The 23,930-nt window shown below is 49.1% G+C and overlaps 1 protein-coding gene across 1 annotated transcript; it reads left to right on the top strand.

The window, feature by feature from the left end:
- Nucleotides 1-1,474: 1,474 nt before the first annotated feature.
- LOC142187878 (procollagen C-endopeptidase enhancer 2-like) lies at nt 1,475-23,416 on the top strand. The gene is made up of 9 exons (XM_075261684.1): nt 1,475-1,586; nt 11,327-11,435; nt 13,652-13,910; nt 13,985-14,109; nt 15,685-15,821; nt 15,908-16,251; nt 16,775-16,849; nt 16,930-17,103; nt 23,181-23,416. Exons 1-9 carry the CDS (start codon nt 1,513-1,515, stop codon nt 23,312-23,314), a joined length of 1,431 nt encoding a protein of 476 aa, XP_075117785.1. The 5' UTR covers nt 1,475-1,512; the 3' UTR covers nt 23,315-23,416.
- The last annotated feature ends 514 nt before the right edge of the window (nt 23,417-23,930 follow it).

Raw genomic sequence — 23,930 nt, 5'->3', positions numbered from 1 at the left:
ATATAGTGAGTGCACAGTATAGTGTGAGTGTATATAGTGAGTGCAGAGTATAGTGTGAGTGTATATAGTGAGTGCACAGTATAGTGTGAGTGTATATATTGAGTGCAGAGTATAGTGTGAGTGTATATAGTGAGTGCAGAGTATAGTGTGAGTGTATATAGTGAGTGCACAGTATAGTGTGAGTGTATATAGTGAGTGCAGAGTATAGTGTGAGTGTATATAGTGAGTGCACAGTATAGTGTGAGTGTATATAGTGAGTGCAGAGTATAGTGTGAGTGTATATAGTGAGTGCACAGTATAGTGTGAGTGTATATAGTGAGTGCAGAGTATAGTGTGAGTGTATATAGTGAGTGCACAGTATAGTTTGTGTATATATTGAGTGCAGAGTATAGTGTGAGTGTATATAGTGAGTGCAGAGTATAGTGTGAGTGTATATAGTGAGTGCAGAGTATAGTGTGAGTGTATACAGTGAGTGCAGAGTATAGTGTGAGTGTATATATTGAGTGCAGAGTATAGTGTGAGTGTATATAGTGAGTGCACAGTATAGTGTGAGTGTATATAGTGAGTGCACAGTATAGTGTGAGTGTATATAGTGAGTGCAGAGTATAGTGTGAGTGTATATAGTGAGTGCAGAGTATAGTGTGAGTGTATACAGTGAGTGCAGAGTATAGTGTGAGTGTATATATTGAGTGCAGAGTATAGTGTGAGTGTATATAGTGAGTGCAGAGTATAGTGTGAGTGTATATAGTGAGTGCACAGTATAGTGTGAGTGTATATAGTGAGTGCAGAGTATAGTGTGAGTGTATATAGTGAGTGCACAGTATAGTGTGAGTGTATATAGTGAGTGCACAGTATAGTGTGAGTGTATATAGTGAGTGCAGAGTATAGTGTGAGTGTATATAGTGAGTGCAGAGTATAGTGTGAGTGTATATAGTGAGTGCACAGTATAGTGTGAGTGTATATAGTGAGTGCAGAGTATAGTGTGAGTGTATATAGTGAGTGCACAGTATAGTGTGAGTGTATATAGTGAGTGCACAGTATAGTGTGAGTGTATATAGTGAGTGCACAGTATAGTGTGAGTGTATATAGTGAGTGCAGAGTATAGTGTGAGTGTATATAGTGAGTGCAGAGTATAGTGTGAGTGTATATAGTGAGTGCAGAGTATAGTGTGAGTGTATATAGTGAGTGCACAGTATAGTGTGAGTGTATATAGTGAGTGCAGAGTATAGTGTGAGTGTATATAGTGAGTGCAGAATATAGTGTGAGTGTATATAGTGAGTGCAGAGTATAGTGTGAGTGTATATAGTGAGTGCAGAGTATAGTGTGAGTGTATACAGTGAGTGCAGAGTATAGTGTGAGTGATATAGTGAGTGCACAGTGCAGAGTATGTAGTTTGGGGTGGGGGGACAGCCCACATCTGGTTTCCATTCCCCCCGCCCCCTGGGTCCTGCTTCTCTTCTCTCCCTCTGATCTGCTGCCTCATTCCTCCCGCTGTCCAGTCTGCTTTGCACTATGGGCTCTGCTCTGCTGCTCTGCTTCACTCTCTGCCTTGGACTCTGCTGGGCTCAGAGCACAAACTACACCAGGTAAGAGGAGGGCGAGCACATGGGGGGAAAGAGGGGATGTAGCAGAGCCAGAACCATGGAGGAAGGGAACAGAACCAGTAGTTGTAGGATGGGAGGTGGCGTAGTGGGACTGGAGGTGTAGTAGAGGGACTGGAGGTGTAGTAGAGGGACTGGAGGTGTAGTAGGGGGACTGGAGGTGTAGTAGAGGGACTGGAGGTGTAGTAGAGTGACTGGAGGTGTAGTAGGGGGACTGGAGGTGTAGTAGAGGGACTGGAGGTGTAGTAGAGTGACTGGAGGTGTAGTAGGGGGACTGGAGGTGTAGTAGAGGGACTGGAGGTGTAGTAGAGTGACTGGAGGTGTAGTACTGGGACTGGAGGTGTAGTAGAGGGACTGGAGGTGTAGTAGAGTGACTGGAGGTGTAGTCGTGGGACTGGAGGTGTATTAGAGGGACTGGAGGTGTAGTAGAGTGACTGGAGGTGTAGTAGTGGGACTGGAGGTGTAGTAGAGTGACTGGAGGTGTAGTAGAGTGACTGGAGGTGTAGTAGAGTGACTGGAGGTGTAGTAGAGGGACTGGAGGTGTAGTAGGGGGACTGGAGGTGTAGTAGAGTGACTGGAGGTGTAGTAGAGTGACTGGAGGTGTAGTAGAGGGACTGGAGGTGTAGTAGAGGGACTGGAGGTGTAGTAGAGGGACTGGAGGTGTAGTAGAGGGACTGGAGGTGTAGTAGAGGGACTGGAGGTGTAGTAGGGGGACTGGAGGTGTAGTAGAGGGACTGGAGGTGTAGTAGGGAGACTGGAGGTGTAGTAGAGGGACTGGAGGTGTAGTAGAGTGACTGGAGGTGTAGTCGTGGGACTGGAGGTGTAGTCGTGGGACTGGAGGTGTAGTCGTGGGACTGGAGGTGTAGTCGTGGGACTGGAGGTGTAGTAGAGGGACTGGAGGTGTAGTAGAGTGACTGGAGGTGTAGTAGTGGGACTGGAGGTGTAGTAGAGGGACTGGAGGTATAGTAGGTATTCTTGAGGTGTAGTACAGGGACTGGAGCTGTAGTAGGGGGACTGGAGGTGTAGTAGGGGGACTGGAGGTGTAGTAGGGGGACTGGAGGTGTAGTAGTGGGACTGGAGGTGTAGTAGGGGGACTGGAAGTGTACTAGAGGGACTGGAGGTGTAGTAGGTATACTTGAGGTGTACTAGAGGGACTGGAGGTGTAGTAGTGGGACTGGAGGTGTAGTAGAGTGACTGGAGGTGTAGTAGTGGGACTAGAGGTGTAGTAGTGGGACTGGAGGTGTAGTAGCGGGACTGGAGGTGTAGTAGAGGGACTGGAGGTATAGTAGGTATTCTTGAGGTGTAGTAGAGGGACTGGAGGTGTAGTAGTGGGACTGGAGGTGTAGTAGGTATTCTTGAGGTGTAGTAGAAGGACTGGAGGTGTAGTAGGGGGACTGGAGGTTTAGTAGTGGTACTGGAGGTATAGTAGGTATTCTTGAGGTGTAGTAGTGGGACTGGAGGTGTAGTAGGGGCACTGGAGGTGTAGTAGTGGGAATGGAGGTATAGTAGGTATTCTTGAGGTGTAGTAGTGGGACTGGAGGTGTAGTAGAGGGACTGGAGATGTAGTAGTGGGACTGGAGGTGTAGTAGGGGGACTTGAGGTGTAGTAGGGGGACTTGAGGTGTAGTCATGGGACTGGAGGTGTAGTAGGGGGACTGGAGGTGTAGTAGGCGGACTGGAGGTGTAGTAGAGGGACTGGAGGTGTAGTAGAGGGACTGGAGGTGTAGTAGGGGGACTGGAGGTGTAGTAGGGGGACTGGAGGTGTAGTAGAGGGACTGGAGGTGTAGTAAGGGGACTGGAGGTGTAGTACAGTGACTGGAGGTGTAGTATTGGGACTGGAGGTGTAGTAGAGGGACTGGAGGTGTAGTAGGCGGACTGGAGGTGCAGTAGAGGGACTGGAGGTGTAGTAGATGGACTGGAGGTGTAGTAGGGGGACTGGAGGTGTAGTAGGGGGACTGGAGGTGTAGTAGAGGGACTTGAGGTGTAGTAGTGGGAGTGGAGATGTAGTAGCGGGACTAGAGGTATAGTAGGTATTATTGAGGTGTAGTAGTGGGACTGGAGGTGTAGTAGTGGGACTGGAGGTGTAGTAGAGGGACTGGAGGTGTAGTAGAGGGACTGGAGGTGTAGTAGAGGGACTGGAGGTGTAGTAGAGGGACTGGAGGTGTAGTAGAGGGACTGGAGGTGTAGTAGGGGGACTGGAGGTGTAGTAGGGGGACTGGAGGTGTAGTAGGGGGACTGGAGGTATAGTAGAGGGATAAAAGGAGTAGTACACTGTCTACTAGAGATGAGCGAACACTGTTCAGATCAGCCGATCCGAACCGCACGCTCCCATAGAAATGAATGGAAGCACCTGTGACGCTGACTTTGCCGGCGTCCGGCACTGCTCCAGGCAGTGCTGACACACTGGAGGGGAAAACCCCTTTACGGCTCGTTCACATACGGAAACCTGCAGGAGTCTCTCTCACCCATTTATTTGAATGGGTGAGAGAGATGTCCGGCCATGAGCGGCGGTGAGCGATTTAGGCTCTCCGCCGCGAAACCGGGTTTTATAATCCGGACACAGAGTCGGACATGCAGTACTCTGTGTCCGGATAAAAAAATCCGGTTTCGTGGCGGAGAGCCTAAAACGCTCACCGCCGCTCACGGCCGGACCCGGTCTGTGGTTTCCGTCTTCTGGCATGCAGAAGACGGAAACCACAGAACGGACAGGAGAACGCTAGTGTGAACCTAGCATTACTCCACATTAGCAGTTTGCTAATATTAAACATGTCGGGAAAAAGAAAATCTAATTTGTCACAAACAACGCAAGCTATGAAGGAGCCAGAAGTCACAGAGTTCTCAGGCGGAGATGAGGGGGATCATCAGCGCCAACAACACGCTCATTATATGGAGGCCCAGCGAGCTGCTGAGATGCCGAAACAATCACAGGCATTACGCGAGAAATAAGTTCAGCAGCAGGACAACTTAATAGTTGCCGAAACGCCAGAGCAGGCAAACCATCGGCGGCAGCAATTTGCTGAATACAGGCGGATCATCGACGCCAACAACATTCAGATGAAGTCGCGGGTAAAGGCTAGTAGCAGCTAAGGAAGAAAAAGAAAGAAGGAAGACTTCAGAATCATTTAGTTCTGTGTGCGGAGTGTCTGCGCTCGGCCTGATGTAGATTATACAGCCTGACCGCGGTTGGGGGGGAAGGACTTGCGATAGCTCCTTCTCACACTTGGGGTGAAGCATTTGGTCACTGACAGACCTACCCAGTGCTATCACGTCTCATACATGGGGTGGGATTTGTTCTCCCGCATGGAGGTCACCACAGACAGTATCCTTCTGTCACCCACCACCTGTACTGGGTCCAGGGGGCCCCCCAGGACAGAGCTGGCCCTCCTGATCAGCCTGTCAAGTCTATTTCTGTCCCTGGCTGGTATACAGCGCCCCCAGCAGGCCACTCCGAAGAAAATGGCTGAAGCAACCACAGAGATGAAAAAGGCCCTAAGAAGTGTCCCCTGGACTCCGAAGGCCCTCAGCCTCTTGAGCAGGTAGAGCTTGCTGTGGCCCTTTCTGTTCAGTGCATCCAGGTGATCAGCCTCATCCAGCTTATTATTGGGGAGGGACTGTTGGTATAGTAGAGGGACTGGAGGTGTAGTAGAGGGACAGGAGATGTAGTAGAGGGACTGGAGGTGTAGTAGTGGGACTGGAGGTGTAGTAGAGGGACTGGAGGTGTAGTAGAGGGTCTAGAGGTGTAGTAGAGGGACTGGAGGTGTAGTAGAGGTAGTGGAGGTGTAGTAGAGGGATTAGAGGTGTAGTAGGGGGACTGGAGGTTTAGTAGAGGGACTGTTGGTATAGTAGAGGGACTGGAGGTGTAGTAGAGGGACTGGAGGTGTAGTAGGAGGACTGGAGGTGTAGTAGAGGGACTGGAGGTGTAGTGGGGGACTGGAGGTGTAGTAAGGGGACTGAAGGTGTAGTAGGGGGACTGGAGGTGTAGTAGGGGGACTGGAGGTGCAGTAGAGGGACTGGAGGTGTAGTAGGGGGACTGGAGGTGCAGTAGGGGGACTGGAGGTGTAGTAGAGGGACTGTGGGTATTGTAGAGGGACTGAAGGTGCAGTAGCGGGACTGGAGGTGTAGTAGGGGGACTGGAGGTGTAGTAGGGGGACTGGAGGTGTAGTAGAGGGAATGGAGGTGTAGTAGAAGGACTGGAGGTGTAGTAGTGGGACTGGAGGTGTAGTAGAAGGACTGGAGGTGTAGTAGGGGGACTGGAGGTGTAGTAGAAGGACTGGAGGTGTAGTAGAAGGACTGGAGGTGTAGTAGTGGGACTGGAGATGTAGTAGAAGGACTGGAGGTGTAGTAGGGGGACTGGAGGTGTAGTAGTGGGACTGGAGATGTAGTAGAAGGACTGGAGGTGTAGTAGGGGGACTGGAGGTGTAGTAGAAGGACTGGAGGTGTAGTAGAGGGACTGTTGGTATAGTAGAGGGACTGAAGGTGTAGTAGGGGGACTGGAGGTGTAGTAGGGGGACTGGAGGTGTGGCAGGGGGACAGGAGATGTAGTAGAGGGTCTAGAGGTGTAGTAGGGGGACTGGAGGTGTAGTAGAGGGACTGGAGGTGTAGTAGGGGGACTGGAGATGTAGTAGAGGGACTGGAGATGTATTAGAGGGTCTAGAGGTGTAGTAGGGAGAATGGAGGTGTAGTAGTGGGACTGGAGGTGTAGTAGTGGGACTGGAGGTGTAGTAGTGGGACTGGAGGTGTAGTAGGGGGACTGGAGGTGTAGTAGGGGGACTGGAGGTGTAGTAGAGGGACAGGAGATGTAGCAGAGGGACTGGAGGTGTAGTAGAGGGACTGGAGAGGCCGTGCTGTACCAGTGATGTAGCAGAGAGGACATGCTATATCGGTGATGTAGCAGAGCGGACGTGCTGTATCGGTGATGTAGCAGAGAGGATGTGCTGTATCGGTGATGTAGCAGAGAGGATGTGCTGTATCGGTGATGTAGCAGAGAGGACGTGCTGTATCGGTGATGTAGCAGAGAGGACGTGCTGTATCGGTGATGTAGCAGAGAGGACGTGCTGTATCGGTGATGTAGCAGAGAGGACGTGCTGTATCGGTGATGTAGCAGAGAGGACGTGCTGTATCGGTGATGTAGCAGAGAGGACGTGCTGTATCAATGATGTAGCAGAGAAGACGTGCTGTATCGGTGATGTAGCAGAGAGGATGTGCTGTATTGGTGATGTAGCAGAGAGGACATGCTATATCGGTGATGTAGCAGAGAGGACGTGCTGTATCGGTGATGTAGCAGAGAGAACGTGCTGTATCAATGATGTAGCAGAGAGGACGTGCTGTATCGGTGATGTAGCAGAGAGGACGTGCTGTATCGGTGATGTAGCAGAGAGGACGTGCTGTATCGGTGATGTAGCAGAGAGGACGTGCTGTATCGGTGATGTAGCAGAGAGGACGTGCTGCATCGGTGATGTAGCAGAGAGGACGTGCTGTATCGGTGATGTAGCAGAGAGGACGTGCTGTATCGGTGATGTAGCAGAGAGGATGTGCTGTATCGGTGATGTAGCAGAGAGGACGTGCTGTATCGGTGATGTAGCAGAGAGGACGTGCTGTATCGGTGATGTAGCAGAGAGGACGTGCTGTATCGGTGATGTAGCAGAGAGGACGTGCTGTATCGGTGATGTAGCAGAGAGGATGTGCTGTATCGGTGATGTAGCAGAGAGGACGTGCTGTATCGGTGATGTAGCAGAGAGGACGTGCTGTATCGGTGATGTAGCAGAGAGGACGTGCTGTATCGGTGATGTAGCAGAGAGGACGTGCTGTATCGGTGATGTAGCAGAGAGGATGTGCTGTATCGGTGATGTAGCAGAGAGGACGTGCTGTATCGGTGATGTAGCAGAGAGGATGTGCTGTATCGGTGATGTAGCAGAGAGGACGTGCTGTATCGGTGATGTAGCAGAGAGGACGTGCTGTATCGGTGATGTAGCAGAGAGGACGTGCTGTATCGGTGATGTAGCAGAGAGGACGTGCTGTATCGGTGATGTAGCAGAGAGGACGTGCTGTATCGGTGATGTAGCAGAGAGGACGTGCTTTATCGGTGATGTAGCAGAGAGGACGTGCTGTATCGGTGATGTAGCAGAGAGGACGTGCTGTATCGGTGATGTAGCAGAGAGGACGTGCTGTATCGGTGATGTAGCAGAGAGGACGTGCTGTATCGGTGATGTAGCAGAGAGGACGTGCTGTATCGGTGATGTAGCAGAGAGGATGTGCTGTATCGGTGATGTAGCAGAGAGGACGAGCTGTATCGGTGATGTAGCAGAGAGGACGTGCTGTATCGGTGATGTAGCAGAGAGGATGTGCTGTATCGGTGATGTAGCAGAGAGGACGTGCTGTATCGGTGATGTAGCAGAGAGGACGTGCTGTATCGGTGATGTAGCAGAGAGGACGTGCTGTATCGGTGATGTAGCAGAGAGGACGTGCTGTATCGGTGATGTAGCAGAGAGGATGTGCTGTATCGGTGATGTAGCAGAGAGGACGTGCTGTATCGGTGATGCAGCAGAGAAGACGTGCTGTATCGGTGATGTAGCAGAGAGGACGTGCTGTATCGGTGATGTAGCAGAGGGCTCAGGATTTGGCAGACTTCATGTTCAGTAAATATTTATTCACACTTTGGACTCGCAGCGTTCCCCCGCTATCACTCATCAATACTCTCAGTGACCAATCACAGCTCAGAACTGTGCCGGAGGAATGTAATGTGCTCTCTGATTGGTTGTTGTCAAGGGCGCTGTTAGTACAGGGTGAGGCGATTGGATTGGTTGCTACAGGTAACTGCCAGGTGTTTTGTTTAATCGCATGCCCGCTGTTTATCCTGTGTACTATCCTTCACCCTGCGGCGCCCCCCCCTCCTCCTCCTCCTCCTCCTCTTGGCAGCGCCCTCCGACCTGCCAGGAATCGCTGCTCCGGACTCTTAAACCCAATTAAAGGTGTTTGATGTGCAGTAAAAGGGAAGGTTGTGGTAGTGAGCCACCCTGAATGAGCGGAGTGTCTCCATATAAAGAGGCCTGTGTGAAGGAGACTCCATTCCCGGGGGCGCTCCATAACATGGCACTGTCCACAGCTCCTCAGCCATGGACTCCATGAAGGGTTAATGAGAGATGAAGAACAACTGGCCTCTCAGGCCGTCACCTCATCACCGGGAGGACGTGGCGCAAGTCCAGCTCAGCTGACGCTCTCTGGCGCCGACGCCAACACATTCCACTACTGCAGACGATTTTCAGGAACTACCGGAATTATTATTTCCACAGATTTGTCCTCAGAATAGACGACGATCTAATAAAGCAATTACCACAAAGATCCAAAGGAGGCGAGAAGAATAATCCACAGGAATTATCTAATCTATAATAATAATCTACAATGATAATCCAGAATAATAATCCAGAATAATAATCCAGAATAATAATCTATAATAATAATAATAATAATAATCTATAATAATAATCCATAATAATAATCTATAATAATCCAGAATAATAATCCAGAATAATAATCTATAATAATAATAATAATCTACAATAATAATCCAGAATAATAATCTATAATAATCCAGAATAATAATCTATAATAATAATAATCTACAATAATAATCCATAATAATAATCTATAATAATCCATAATAATAATACACAATAATAATAATAATCTATAATAATCTATAATTATCTATAATAATAATCTACAATAATCATTTATAATAATAATACACAATAATAATAATCTACAATAATCATTTATAATAATAATACACAATAATAATAATCTACAATAATCATTTATAATAATAATCTATAATAATAATCTATAATAATCCATAATAATAATAAATAATAATAATAATCTATAATAATCTATAATTATCTATAATAATAATCTACAATAATCATTTATAATAATAATACACAATAATAATAATCTACAATAATCATTTATAATAATAATACACAATAATAATAATCTACAATAATCATTTATAATAATAATAATACACAATAATAAACCACTATATGCCATAGGAATCAAAAATAATATGTAGTAATCCACAAGTGCACAGCACTACTCCTCTTATACTGTATATATGGACAGTACACACAGTGGTGAGCCCGGCCTCTCTGCTGCCTGAGGCGGACGATCAAAAGACGCCCCCCTCCCCCCAGTATTGAGTACCAGGCGGGGGGTGTTGTTCTTCTTTTGATCGTCCGTCTCAGACAGCGGGGGGGTTTGGGGGCGCTAGCGGTGACATTACAATACATACAGTGCAGTAATACTCACAGGAGACGTCTCCCCACATTTCCAGTCTCTTCCCTTTGGGCCGCCATCACCACTTCTTCCAGCTGTGACTTGTCTCTGTAAAGTTTATAGCACAGACATCTCTGACTCCTCACCTCTCCACGCACCCGACCCCTATACTGTATATATATATATATATATATATATATATATATATATATATACCCCACAGCGGCCCCTGCAGCCTATAGTATGCCCCACAGTGGCACAATAGACTGAGGGGTATAATAGAGGTTACAGGGGCCGCTGTGGAGCCTTCCAGCTCTATTACACCCCACAATGGCCCACTACCGCTATTATTATACTCTTATACTCCTTCCAGCCCCCCCCAGTATAGTAATCGGAGCCCCAGGGGAGGTGAGGGGACATTATAATCACTGTAACTCACCTCTCCGGGATCTGAGGTTACTCCTAGCAGGCTTCAGGCCTGTATGGTAATGTGTCAGACGTCACGTGGTCTGGGATATTAACATATAGGCCCAAAGCCTGTGCTAGCAGTGACATATAGGCCCAAAGCCTGTGCTAGCAGTAACAGGCTGTTACAGCTACCACAGGCTTTGGGCCTATAAGGTAATATCCCAGACCACGTGGCATCTGGGTATTACCATACAGGCCCGAAGCCTGCTAGTAGTAACATCAGATCCCGGAGAGGTGAGTAACAGTGATTATTATATTCCCTCATCTCCCCTGGGGCTCCGATTATTATACTCGGAGTCTGAAAAGACCCCCGAGTATAATAATAGCGGTAGTGGGATGGCGGCCTGGGCCTGCTCACTGTCGCCCTCCATGGCCTATAGTAGAAGGAGAAGCGGGGGCGGCAGTGAGCAGGTCCGGGGAGGTTGGTAAATAGGCCGATTCCTGTTGCAGATACTCTAGCAGGTAGCAGCCAACACCGACCTTGCGCTTCTCCCGCTGCCGCCTCCTCTTCATCCGGGAGTAAGATGTCCGCGTCTCAGCGTAAGAGGTGTGATGACGCCACCTGCGCTGAGACGCGGACATCTAAACCAACGCAGGAGAGGGCGGCTCGGCTTATTTTAAGAGTGGCCACTCTCCCGCGTTAGCTTAGACAAAAAAGTAAAAAAAAAAAATTGCATGGGATGCCGCCCCCCTCTGTAGCGCCGCCTGAGGCGGTCACCTCACCTCGCCTCATTAGAGGTGCGGCGCTGAGTGCACAGTACCACTTCTTTAGTCCCGTATACTGGGGGTAGTACAGAAGTTGCCACCTATCGGAAGGAGGGCCCTACATGGAGGCTTAATACATAACTAGGAAAAATAGCCAAGTCAGTCTGTAGAGTGCCCCCTGGAGGCGGCTGGCAGTGTATACACCTATATATACTCTGTGAGCACAGCTCACTGGTCTGTTGCTCTATCTTACATCACCTCTTATGCCCCCTACAGGCCAGAGTTTCCCTGCGGAGGAGACATAAGTGGAGATTCCGGCTACATCGGCAGTGAAGGATTTCCCAGCAATTACCCCCATAATAAGAGATGTGTATGGAAAATTACGGTAAGAGAGCGCCGAGACCGCACCATGGAGGTGTGCAGAGACAGGGGACTAGGAGTCTTCAGAGACCACCAGGAGACGCAGAAACAGTCAGCAAGACACAGCAGAGAAAGTATAGGAAGACGCAGAGACAGTCAGAAACACACAGACACCAGGAGAATGCAGAGTCAGAAGACATGTGGGACAGATGGTCAGAAGAGATAATCTTTGCACAGGAGATCCAGGGTCAGGTCAGAAGAGATAATCTTTGCACAGGAGATCCAGGGTCAGGTCAGAGGTCTCTGTGCAGGAGATCCAGGGTCAGGTCAGAGGTCTCTGTACAGGAGATCCAGGGTCAGGTCAGGGGTCTCTGCGCAGGAGATCCAGGGTCAGGTCAGAGGTCTCTGTACAGGAGATCCAGGGTCAGGTCAGGGGTCTCTGCGCAGGAGATCCAGGGTCAGGTCAGAGGTCTCTGTACAGGAGATCCAGGGTCAGGTCAGAGGTTTCTGTACAGGAGATCCAGGGTCAGCTCAGAGGTCTCTGTACAGGAGATCCAGGGTCAGGTCAGAGGTCTCTGTACAGGAGATCCAGAATCAGGTCAGAGGTCTCTGTACAGGAGATCCAGGGTCAGGTCAGAGGTCTCTGTACAGGAGATCCAGGGTCAGGTCAGAAGTTTCTGTACAGGAGATCCAGGGTCAGGTCAGAGGTCTCTGTACAGGAGATCCAGGGTCAGGTCAGAGGTCTCTGCACAGGAGATCCAGAATCAGGTCAGGGGTCTCTGTACAGGAGATCCAGGGTCAGGTCAGAAGTCTCTGCACAGGAGATCCAGAATCAGGTCAGAGGTCTCTGTACAGGAGATCCAGGGTCAGGTCAGAAGTCTCTGTACAGGAGATCCAGGGTCAGGTCAGAAGTCTCTGTACAGGAGATCCAGGGTCAGGTCAGAAGTCTCTGTACAGGAGATCCAGGGTCAGGTCAGAAGTCTCTGTACAGGAGATCCAGGGTCAGGTCAGAAGTCTCTGTACAGGAGATCCAGGGTCAGGTCAGAGGTCTCTGTACAGGAGATCCAGGGTCAGGTCAGAGGTCTCTGTACAGGAGATCCAGGGTCAGGTCAGAGGTCTCTGTTCAGGAGATCCAGGGTCAGGTCAGAAGTCTCTGTACAGGAGATCCAGGGTCAGGTCAGAAGTCTCTGTACAGGAGATCCAGGGTCAGGTCAGAAGTCTCTGTACAGGAGATCCAGGGTCAGGTCAGAGGTCTCTGTACAGGAGATCCAGAATCAGGTCAGAGGTCTCTGTACAGGAGATCCAGGGTCAGGTCAGAGGTCTCTGTACAGGAGATCCAGAATCAGATCAGAGGTCTCTGCACAGGAGATCCAGGGTCAGGTCAGAAGTCTCTGTACAGGAGATCCAGGGTCAGGTCAGAGGTCTCTGCGCAGGAGATCCAGGGTCAGGTCAGAGGTCTCTGTACAGGAGATCCAGGGTCAGGTCAGAGGTCACTGTACAGGAGATCCAGGGTCAGGTCAGAAGTCTCTGTACAGGAGATCCAGGGTCAGGTCAGAGGTCTCTGTACAGGAGATCCAGGGTCAGGTCAGAGGTCTCTGTACAGGAGATCCAGGGTCAGGTCAGAGGTCTCTGTTCAGGAGATCCAGGGTCAGGTCAGAAGTCTCTGTACAGGAGATCCAGGGTCAGGTCAGAAGTCTCTGTACAGGAGATCCAGGGTCAGGTCAGAGGTCTCTGTACAGGAGATCCAGGGTCAGGTCAGAGGTCTCTGTACAGGAGATCCAGGGTCAGGTCAGAGGTCTCTGTACAGGAGATCCAGGGTCAGGTCAGAAGTCTCTGTACAGGAGATCCAGAATCAGATCAGAGGTCTCTGCACAGGAGATCCAGGGTCAGGTCAGAAGTCTCTGTACAGGAGATCCAGGGTCAGGTCAGAAGTCTCTGTACAGGAGATCCAGGGTCAGGTCAGAAGTCTCTGTACAGGAGATCCAGGGTCAGGTCAGAGGTCTCTGTACAGGAGATCCAGGGTCAGGTCAGAAGTCTCTGTACAGGAGATCCAGGGTCAGGTCAGAGGTCTCTACAGGAGATCCAGGGTCAGGTCAGAGGTCTCTGCGCAGGAGATCCAGGGTCAGGTCAGAGGTCTCTGTACAGGAGATCCAGGGTCAGGTCAGAGGTCTCTGTACAGGAGATCCAGGGTCAGGTCAGAGGTCTCTGCTGGCAATGAATGTGACCTGTGGTTTTTTGCAGGTCCCGGAGGGTCATGTGATCATCCTGTCGTTCCGTCTCCTGGACATGGAGTCGGACCCCACCTGTCGCTATGACTACCTCAACATTTACAACGGCCATGACACCAGCTCCCAGCGTCTGGCCCGAGTGTGTGGGACGTTCCGGCCCGGGGCCCTAATGTCCACCGGCCCCAAGATGATGCTGGAAATGGTGTCAGATGAAGGAACTGGAGGGCGAGGGTTCATAGCCTGGTACAGCGCCGCAGCTCCACAACTATCTGGTGAGAGAGCGCCCCCTTCAGGGAGGGCGGGGGGAACAGACCATTCAATGTAACCTGTGACTTCTTTATTACAGACACTCAGCTCTGTGGGGGGAAGTTCGAGAAACCCCAAGGAAGTATAACCAGCCCCAACTGGCCCGAAAATAATTACCCCAGTGGTGCCAGCTGTTCCTGGCACATTGTGGCCCCAAAAAATCAGGTGAGAACTACACCATGGACCCCAGACTGTAAGGTGGAGTCTGACCCAGTGGAGTAGAATGGTGGTCTGGGGTCTGTATGGCGTACTGGTACCAGGAGGTTGGTGGGGTTGTTCTATGGGTCAGTGTGACATTGGTGGGGGGTGGTCTTGGGTCTGTATGACATTGGTAGATTGGTGGGGGGTGGTCTACAGATCTGTATGACACTGGTAGATTGGTGGGGGGTGGTCTTGGGTCTGTATGACACTGGTGAGGGTGGTCTTGGGTCTGTATGACATTGGTAGATTGGTGGGGGGTGGTCTTGGGTATGTATGACACTGGTGGGGGTGGTATTGGGTCTGTATGACACTGGTGGGGGTGGTCTTGGGTCTGTATGACACTGGTGGGGGTGGTCTTGGGTCTGTATGACATTGGTAGATTGGTGGGGGGTGGTCTACAGATCTGTATGACACTGGTAGATTGGTGGGGGGTGGTCTTGGGTCTGTATGACACTGGTGAGGGTGGTCTTGGGTCTGTATGACACTGGTAGATTGGTGGGGGGTGGTCTACAGATCTGTATGACACTGGTAGATTGGTGGGGGGTGGTCTTGGGTCTGTATGACACTGGTGAGGGTGGTCTTGGGTCTGTATGACACTGGTAGATTGGTGGGGGGTGGTCTTGGGTATGTATGACACTGGTGGGGGTGGTATTGGGTCTGTATGACACTGGTGGGGGTGGTCTTGGGTCTGTATGACACTGGTGGGGGTGGTCTTGGGTCTGTATGACACTGGTGGGGGTGGTGTTGGGTTTGTATGACATTGGTGGATTGGTGGGGGGTGGTCTTGGGTCAGTATGACACTGGTGAGGGTGGTCTTGGGTCTGTATGACACTGGTGGGGGTGGTCTTGGGTCTGTATGACACTGGTGGGGGTGGTCTTGGGTCTGTTTGACACTGGTGGGCGTGGTCTTGGGTCTGTATGACATTGGTGGATTGGTGGGGGTGGTCTTGGGTCTGTATGACACTGGTGAGGGTGGTATTGGGTTTGTATGACACTGGTGGGGGTGGTCTTGGGTCTGTATGACACTGGTGGGGGTGGTCTTGGGTCTGTATGACACTGGTGGGCGTGGTCTTGGGTCTGTATGACACTGGTGAGGGTGGTCTTGGGTCTGTATGACACTGGTGGGGGTGGTCTTGGGTCTGTATGACATTGGTGGATTGGTGGGGGGCGGTCTTGGGTCTGTATGACACTGGTGAGGGTGGTATTGGGTCTGTATGACACTGGTGAGGGTGGTCTTGGGTCTGTATGACACTGGTGGGGGTGGTCTTGGGTCTGTATGACACTGGTGGGCGTGGTCTTGGGTCTGTATGACACTGGTGAGGGTGGTCTTGGGTCTGTATGACACTGGTGAGGGTGGTCTTGGGTCTGTATGACACTGGTGGGGGTGGTCTTGGGTCTGTATGACACTGATGGGGGTGGTCTTGGGTCTGTATGACACTGATGGGGGTGGTCTTGGGTCTGTATGACACTGGTGGATTGGTGGGGGGCGGTCTTGGGTCTGTTCGATGTATTCTGACCCCCTTGCTCCGCCCCCCCCAGGTAATTGAGCTGACATTTGGGAAGTTTGACGTTGAGGAGGACAGCTACTGCCGATACGACTACTTGGCCGTGTTCAATGGCGGAACAACCGACAACAACCGACAAATAGGGAAGTTTTGCGGAGACGTCCCCCCAAAGTGAGTAGGAGGAAGAATACAGCGGGGAACGGGGGGGTCCTCTGACCAGGCCGTGGGGACCATCATGGTGTCTCTGTCTCCTCCAGGACAATCTACTCTGATGGGAACGAGATGTTGGTCCAGTTTGTCTCGGACCTCAGCGTCACCGCAGACGGATTTGAGGTTGTCTACAGGATGAAAGATGCTTCTGAGGTGCCAAAGCAGACCGCAGAGACGAAACCCACCAAAAGTAGCGTCGCCCGCCCAGCAGGGACAAAAGCGCCCTTGAAACCAAAGCCCACCCCCAAACCCACCTCTAAACCCTTCCAGAAACCTACAGCTAAGCCCACACAGAAAGCCAAGGCAAAACCCACTGCAAAACCTAAACCCACCAAACCCACCAGTCCACCAAAGACAAAAGTCAAAGGGACGGCCCAGCCGGGGGCTGCAGGTGAGTGGTCCATGTCTGAGGGGCGGGGGCTGCAGGTGAGTGGTCCATGTCTGAGGGGCGGGGGCTGCAGGTGAGTGGTCCATGTCTGAGGGGCGGGGGCTGCAGGTGAGTGGTCCATGTCTGAGGGGCGGGGGCTGCAGGTGAGTGGGGCCACATCTGAGGGGCAGGGGCTGCAGGTGAGTGGGGCCATGTCTGAGGGGCGGGGGCTGCAGGTGAGTGTGGCCATGTCTGAGGGGCGGGGCCTGCAGGTCAGTGGGGCCACGTCTGAGGGGCGGGGGTCACGTCTGAGGGGCGGGGGCCGCAGGTGAGTGGGGCCACGTCTGAGGGGCAGGGGCTGTAGGTGAGTGGGGCCACGTCTGAGGGGCAGGGGCTGCAGGTGAGTGGGGCCATGTCTGAGGGGCGGGGGCTGCAGGTGAGTGGGGCCACGTCTGAGGGGTGGGGGCCGCAGGTCAGTGGGGCCACGTCTGGGGGGTGGGCGTCACAGCCTAGAGATGCTCAGGAGTCTTTTATCTGCTCTTTTTAGGATCAGCCGCCAAGTGCCCAGAGAAGTGTCGGAAGACGGGGACCTTAGGGAGCCACTTCTGTGCCAATCAGTTTGGTAAGAACCTCGGGGGTGGAGGCATTTCTGGGGCACATGGGTGAGGTGACCAACAATGACATGGGTGTCGCTTCTCACAGTCCTGACGGGCTCCGTGAAGACCCTGGTGAAAGGGGAAGAGGAGGGGACACTGCTGGCCACCATCAGCATCATCCACACCTACAAGACCGGAGAGCTGAGCATCCAGGAGGATGGCAAGACCTCCAGTGTTCAGATCATCAATGAGTGCCCCAAGTGCCCCATCCTGAAGAAGGGTATGTACCAGGGTAGAGCAATGTGCTGCAGAGCTATGGAGTGGTCAGAGGTGTAATAATCTGCAGGATATATCGCTATATATCAGGAGGTAGAGGAGCGATGTTCTGCAGAGAGGTCAGTGGTGTAATAATCTGCAGGATATATCACTATGTACAGTGTTGGTGAAAAGTATTGGCCCCCCTGCAGTTCTGTCAGATAATCCTCGTGTCCTTCCAGATAATGATTGCAATCACAAATTCTTTGGTATTATCTTCAGTTATTTTGTCTTCAATGAAAAACCATAAAAAGAATTGTCAAAAAGCCAAATTGGATATAATTCCACAGCAAACATAAAAAAGGGGGTGGACAAAAGTATTGGCACTGTTTGAGAAATCATGTGATGCTTCTCTAATTGTGTAATTAACAGCACCTGTTACTTACCTGAGGCACCTAACAGGTGGTGGCAATAACTAAATCACACTTGCAGCCAGTTGAAATGGATTAAAGTTGACTCCACCTCTGTCCTGTGTCCTTGTGTGACCACATTGAGAAAAGAAAGAAGACCAAAGAACTGTCTGAGGACTTGAGAAGCAAAATTGTGAGGAAGCCTGAGCAATCTCAAGGCTACAAGTCCATCTCCAAAGCCCTGAATGTTCCTGTGTCTACCGTGTGCAGTGTCAGTAAGAAGTGTAAAGCCCATGGCCCTGTGGCTAACCTCCCGAGATGTGGACGGAGAAGAAACATTGACCAGAGATTTCACCGCAAGATTGTGCGGATGGCGGATAAAGAACCTCGACTAACATCCAAACAAGTCCAAGCTGCCCTGCAGTCCGAGGGGACAACAGTGTCACCCCGTACTATCCAGTGTCAGCGTCTGAATGAGAAGGGACTGTATGGTAGGAGACCCAGGAAGACCCCACTTCTTACCCACAGACAGAAGCCAGGCTGGAGTTTGCCAAAACTTACCTGAGAAAGCCAAAACTGTTCTGGAAGAATGTTCTCTGGTCAGAGGAGACAAAAGTAGGAGAAGGCCTCAACATAGAGTTTACAGGGAAAAAAAGAGAGGCCTTCAAAGAGAAGAAGACGCCCCCTACAGTCAGACATGGCGGAGGTCCCTGATGGTTTGGGGTTGCTTTGCTGCCTCTGGCACTGGACTGCTTGACCATGTGCATGGCATTATGAAGTCTGAAGACGACCAACACATTGTGCAGCATAATGTAGGGCCCAGTGTGAGAAAGCGGGGTCTCCCTCAGAGGTCAGGGCTCTTCCAGCAGGACAAGGACCCAAAACACACTTCAGGTCAGCACTAGAAAATGGTGGTGAGAGAAAGCCCTGGAGACTTGTAAAGTGGCAGCAATGAGTCCAGCCCTGAATCCCATAGAACACCTGTGAGGGAGGGGGAGAGATCTCTTGGTGGCAGTTTGGAGAAGGCCCCCTTCACATCTCAGGGGGAACCGCGAGCAGTTTGCCAAAGAAGAAGAAGAAGGGTCTAAGATTCCAGCAGAGCCTTGTAAGAAACTCATTGCTGGTTAGCGGGAGCGGTTGTGCGCAGTTATTGTGTCTACAGGTTGTGCTACCAAGTATTAGGCTGAGGGCGCCAATACTTCTGTCCGCACCAGTTCTGGAGTTTTGTGTAAAATGATCAATGATGTGACTTTTTTTTCATTCTCTTTTGTGTTTTTCATTGCAAACAAAATAACTGAAGATATTACCAAAGAGTTTGTGCTTGTAATCATTATCTGGGGACAGCGAGGATTATCTAACAGGACTGCAGGGGGCGATACTTATACTGTATATACCCTGTGTCACTTATATACTATATAAGAGTCTGTGCTTGTAATCATTATCTGGGGACAGCGAGGATTATCTGACAGGACTGCAGGGGGCGATACTTATACTGTATATACCCTGTGTCACTTATATACTATATAAGAGTCTGTGCTGTGTAATCATTATCTGGGGGGCACCGAGGATTATCTGACAGGACTGCAGGGGGCGATACTTATACTGTATATACCCTGTGTCACTTATATACTATATAAGAGTCTGTGCTGTGTAATCATTATCTGGGGGACAACGAGGATTATCTGACAGGACTGCAGGGGGCGATACTTATACTGTATATACCCTGTGTCACTTATATACTATATAAGAGTTTGTGCTTGTAATCATTATCTGGGGGACAGCGAGGATTATCTGACAGGACTGCAGGGGGCGATACTTATACTGTATATACCCTGTGTCACTTATATACTATATAAGAGTTTGTGCTGTGTAATCATTATCTGGGGGACAACGAGGATTATCTGACAGGACTGCAGGGGGCGATACTTATACTGTATATACCCTGTGTCACTTATATACTATATAAGAGTCTGTGCTGTGTAATCATTATCTGGAGGACAGCGAGGATTATCTGACAGGACTGCAGGGGGCGATACTTATACTGTATATACCCTGTGTCACTTATATAATATATAAGAGTCTGTGCTGTGTAATCATTATCTGGGGGACAGCGAGGATTATCTGACAGAACTGCAGGGGGCGATACTTATACTGTATATACCCTGTGTCACTTATATACTATATAAGAGTTTGTGCTGTGTAATCATTATCTGGGGGACAGTGAGGATTATCTGACAGGACTGCAGGGGGCGATACTTATACTGTATATACCCTGTGTCACTTATATACTATATAAGAGTCTGTGCTGTGTAATCATTATCTGGGGGACACCGAGGATTATCTGACAGGACTGTAGGGGGCGATACTTATACTGTATTTACCCTGTGTCACTTATATACTATATAAGAGTTTGTGCTGTGTAATCATTATCTGGGGGACAGCGAGGATTATCTGACAGGACTGCAGGGGGCGATACTTATACTGTATATACCCTGTGTCACTTATATAATATATAAGAGTCTGTGCTGTGTAATCATTATCTGGGGGACAGCGAGGATTATCTGACAGAACTGCAGGGGGCGATACTTATACTGTATATACCCTGTGTCACTTATATACTATATAAGAGTTTGTGCTGTGTAATCATTATCTGGAGGACAGCGAGGATTATCTGACAGGACTGCAGGGGGCGATACTTATACTGTATATACCCTGTGTCACTTATATACTATATAAGAGTTTGTGCTGTGTAATCATTATCTGGGGGACAGCGAGGATTATCTGACAGGACTGCAGGGGGCGATACTTATACTGTATATACCCTGTGTCACTTATATACTATATAAGAGTTTGTGCTGTGTAATCATTATCTGGGGGACAGCGAGGATTATCTGACAGGACTGCAGGGGGCGATACTTATACTGTATATACCCTGTGTCACTTATATACTATATAAGAGTCTGTGCTGTGTAATCATTATCTGGAGGACAGCGAGGATTATCTGACAGGACTGCAGGGGGCGATACTTATACTGTATATACCCTGTGTCACTTATATAATATATAAGAGTCTGTGCTGTGTAATCATTATCTGGGGGACAGCGAGGATTATCTGACAGGACTGCAGGGGGCGATACTTATACTGTATATACCCTGTGTCACTTATATACTATATAAGAGTCTGTGCTGTGTAATCATTATCTGGGAGACAGCGAGGATTATCTGACAGGACTGCAGGGGGCGATACTTATACTGTATATACCCTGTGTCACTTATATACTATATAAGAGTCTGTGCTGTGTAATCATTATCTGGGGGACAGCGAGGATTATCTGACAGAACTGCAGGGGGCGATACTTATACTGTATATACCCTGTGTCACTTATATACTATATAAGAGTTTGTGCTGTGTAATCATTATCTGGAGGACAGCGAGGATTATCTGACAGGACTGCAGGGGGCGATACTTATACTGTATATACCCTGTGTCACTTATATACTATATAAGAGTTTGTGCTGTGTAATCATTATCTGGGGGACAGCGAGGATTATCTGACAGGACTGCAGGGGGCGATACTTATACTGTATATACCCTGTGTCACTTATATACTATATAAGAGTTTGTGCTGTGTAATCATTATCTGGGGGACAGCGAGGATTATCTGACAGGACTGCAGGGGGCGATACTTATACTGTATATACCCTGTGTCACTTATATACTATATAAGAGTCTGTGCTGTGTAATCATTATCTGGGGGACAGCGAGGATTATCTGACAGGACTGCAGGAGGCGATACTTATACTGTATATACCCTGTGTCACTTATATACTATATAAGAGTCTGTGCTGTGTAATCATTATCTGGGGACAGCGAGGATTATCTGACAGGACTGCAGGGGGCGATACTTATACTGTATATACCCTGTGTCACTTATATACTATATAAGAGTCTGTGCTGTGTAATCATTATCTGGGGGACAACGAGGATTATCTGACAGGACTGCAGGGGGCGATACTTATACTGTATATACCCTGTGTCACTTATATACTATATAAGAGTCTGTGCTGTGTAATCATTATCTGGGGACAGCAAGGATTATCTGACAGGACTGTAGGGGGCGATACTTATACTGTATATACCCTGTGTCACTTATATACTATATAAGAGTCTGTGCTGTGTAATCATTATCTGGGGACAGCGAGGATTATCTGACAGGACTGTAGGGGGCGATACTTATACTGTATATACCCTGTGTCACTTATATACTATATAAGAGTCTGTGCTGTGTAATCATTATCTGGGGACAGCGAGGATTATCTGACAGGACTGCAGGGGGCGATACTTATACTGTATATACCCTGTGTCACTTATATACTATATAAGAGTCTGTGCTGTGTAATCATTATCTGGGGGGACAGCGAGGATTATCTGACAGGACTGCAGGGGGCGATACTTATACTGTATATACCCTGTGTCACTTATATACTATATAAGAGTCTGTGCTGTGTAATCATTATCTGGGGGACACCGAGGATTATCTGACAGGACTGCAGGGGGTGATACTTATACTGTATATACCCTGTGTCACTTATATACTATATAAGAGTCTGTGCTGTGTAATCATTATCTGGGGGACACCGAGGATTATCTGACAGGACTGCAGGGGGTGATACTTATACTGTATATACCCTGTGTCACTTATATACTATATAAGAGTCTGTGCTGTGTAATCATTATCTGGGGACAGCGAGGATTATCTGACAGGACTGTAGGGGGCGATACTTATACTGTATATACCCTGTGTCACTTATATACTATATAAGAGTCTGTGCTGTGTAATCATTATCTGGGGGGACAGCGAGGATTATCTGACAGGACTGCAGGGGGCGATACTTATACTGTATATACCCTGTGTCACTTATATACTATATAAGAGTCTGTGCTGTGTAATCATTATCTGGGGGACACCGAGGATTATCTGACAGGACTGCAGGGGGTGATACTTATACTGTATATACCCTGTGTCACTTATATACTATATAAGAGTCTGTGCTGTGTAATCATTATCTGGGGGACACCGAGGATTATCTGACAGGACTGCAGGGGGTGATACTTATACTGTATATACCCTGTGTCACTTATATACTATATAAGAGTCTGTGCTGTGTAATCATTATCTGGGGACAGCGAGGATTATCTGACAGGACTGTAGGGGGCGATACTTATACTGTATATACCCTGTGTCACTTATATACTATATAAGAGTCTGTGCTGTGTAATCATTATCTGGGGGGACAGCGAGGATTATCTGACAGGACTGCAGGGGGCGATACTTATACTGTATAAACCTGTGTCACTTATATACTATATAAGAGTCTGTGCTGTGTAATCATTATCTGGGGGACAGCGAGGATTATCTGACAGGACTGCAGGGGGCGATACTTATACTGTATATACCCTGTGTCACTTATATACTATATAAGAGTCTGTGCTGTGTAATCATTATCTGGGGGACAGCGAGGATTATCTGACAGGACTGCAGGGGGTGATACTTTTGGCCAACACTGTATCAGGAGGTAGAGGAGCGATGCTCTGCAGAGAGGTCAGTGGTGTAATAGTCTGCATGATATAGGGCAGTCAGGGGGTTGCGATGGTCTGCAGGTAGCTGATCTGTGACGTGTTTTCTCGGCAGGCACCACGTATCTCTTCATGGGGCAGGTGGATGAGCTCGGACGTGGCAGGATAGTCGGCGACAGTTTTGTCATCGCTTACCGCGCTCAGCAGCATCAGATCCTCAACAACATCGCCAAGAAGCCGTGCCAGTGAGCGCCATGTCGTCTAGGTGACGCCCCGCCCTGTTGGTGACATCTACTTCATCCTCCATATTGTCCCAGTTGTCTTCTGTATTCTCATCCTCAGCTGTAATAAAGAACCTGATAACAGCGAGATATACTGTGCGGAGTGTCTGTATACACAGGGGAAGTTATACTGTGCGGAGTGTCTGTATATACAGGAGAAGTTATACTGTGCGGAGTGTCTGTATACACAGGGGAAGTTATACTGTGCGGAGTGTCTGTATACACAGGAGAAGTTATACTGTGCGGAGTGTCTGTATATACAGGAGAAGTTATACTGTGCGGAGTGTCTGTATACACAGGGGAAGTTATACTGTGCGGAGTGTCTGTATATACAGGAGAAGTTATACTGTGCGGAGTGTCTGTATATACAGGAGAAGTTATACTGTGCGGAGTGTCTGTATACACAGGGGAAGTTATACTGTGCGGAGTGTCTGTATACACAGGGGAAGTTATACTGTGCGGAGTGTCTGTATATACAGGAGAAGTTATACTGTGCGGAGTGTCTGTATATACAGGAGAAGTTATACTGTGCGGAGTGTCTGTATACACAGGGGAAGTTATACTGTGCGGAGTGTCTGTATATA

Source organism: Leptodactylus fuscus, unplaced genomic scaffold, assembly GCF_031893055.1.
Source record: "Leptodactylus fuscus isolate aLepFus1 unplaced genomic scaffold, aLepFus1.hap2 HAP2_SCAFFOLD_280, whole genome shotgun sequence".
Classification (NCBI taxonomy): Eukaryota; Metazoa; Chordata; class Amphibia; order Anura; family Leptodactylidae; genus Leptodactylus; species Leptodactylus fuscus.
Note: the sequence above shows the minus strand (reverse complement) of the source record. Positions and strands in the feature narration are given on the sequence as shown.

What these genes read in the sequence shown, in the direction of transcription:
- LOC142187878 (XM_075261684.1), top strand. Translation starts at nt 1,513, where the DNA reads ATGGGCTCTGCTCTGCTGCTCTGCTTCACTCTCTGCCTTGGACTCTGC. An exon ending in CAGAGCACAAACTACACCAG is followed by an intron (nt 1,587 to 11,326) that starts GTAAGAGGAGGG and finishes TGCCCCCTACAG; the next exon opens with GCCAGAGTTTCCCTGCGGAG. An exon ending in CGCAGCTCCACAACTATCTG is followed by an intron (nt 13,911 to 13,984) that starts GTGAGAGAGCGC and finishes TCTTTATTACAG; the next exon opens with ACACTCAGCTCTGTGGGGGG.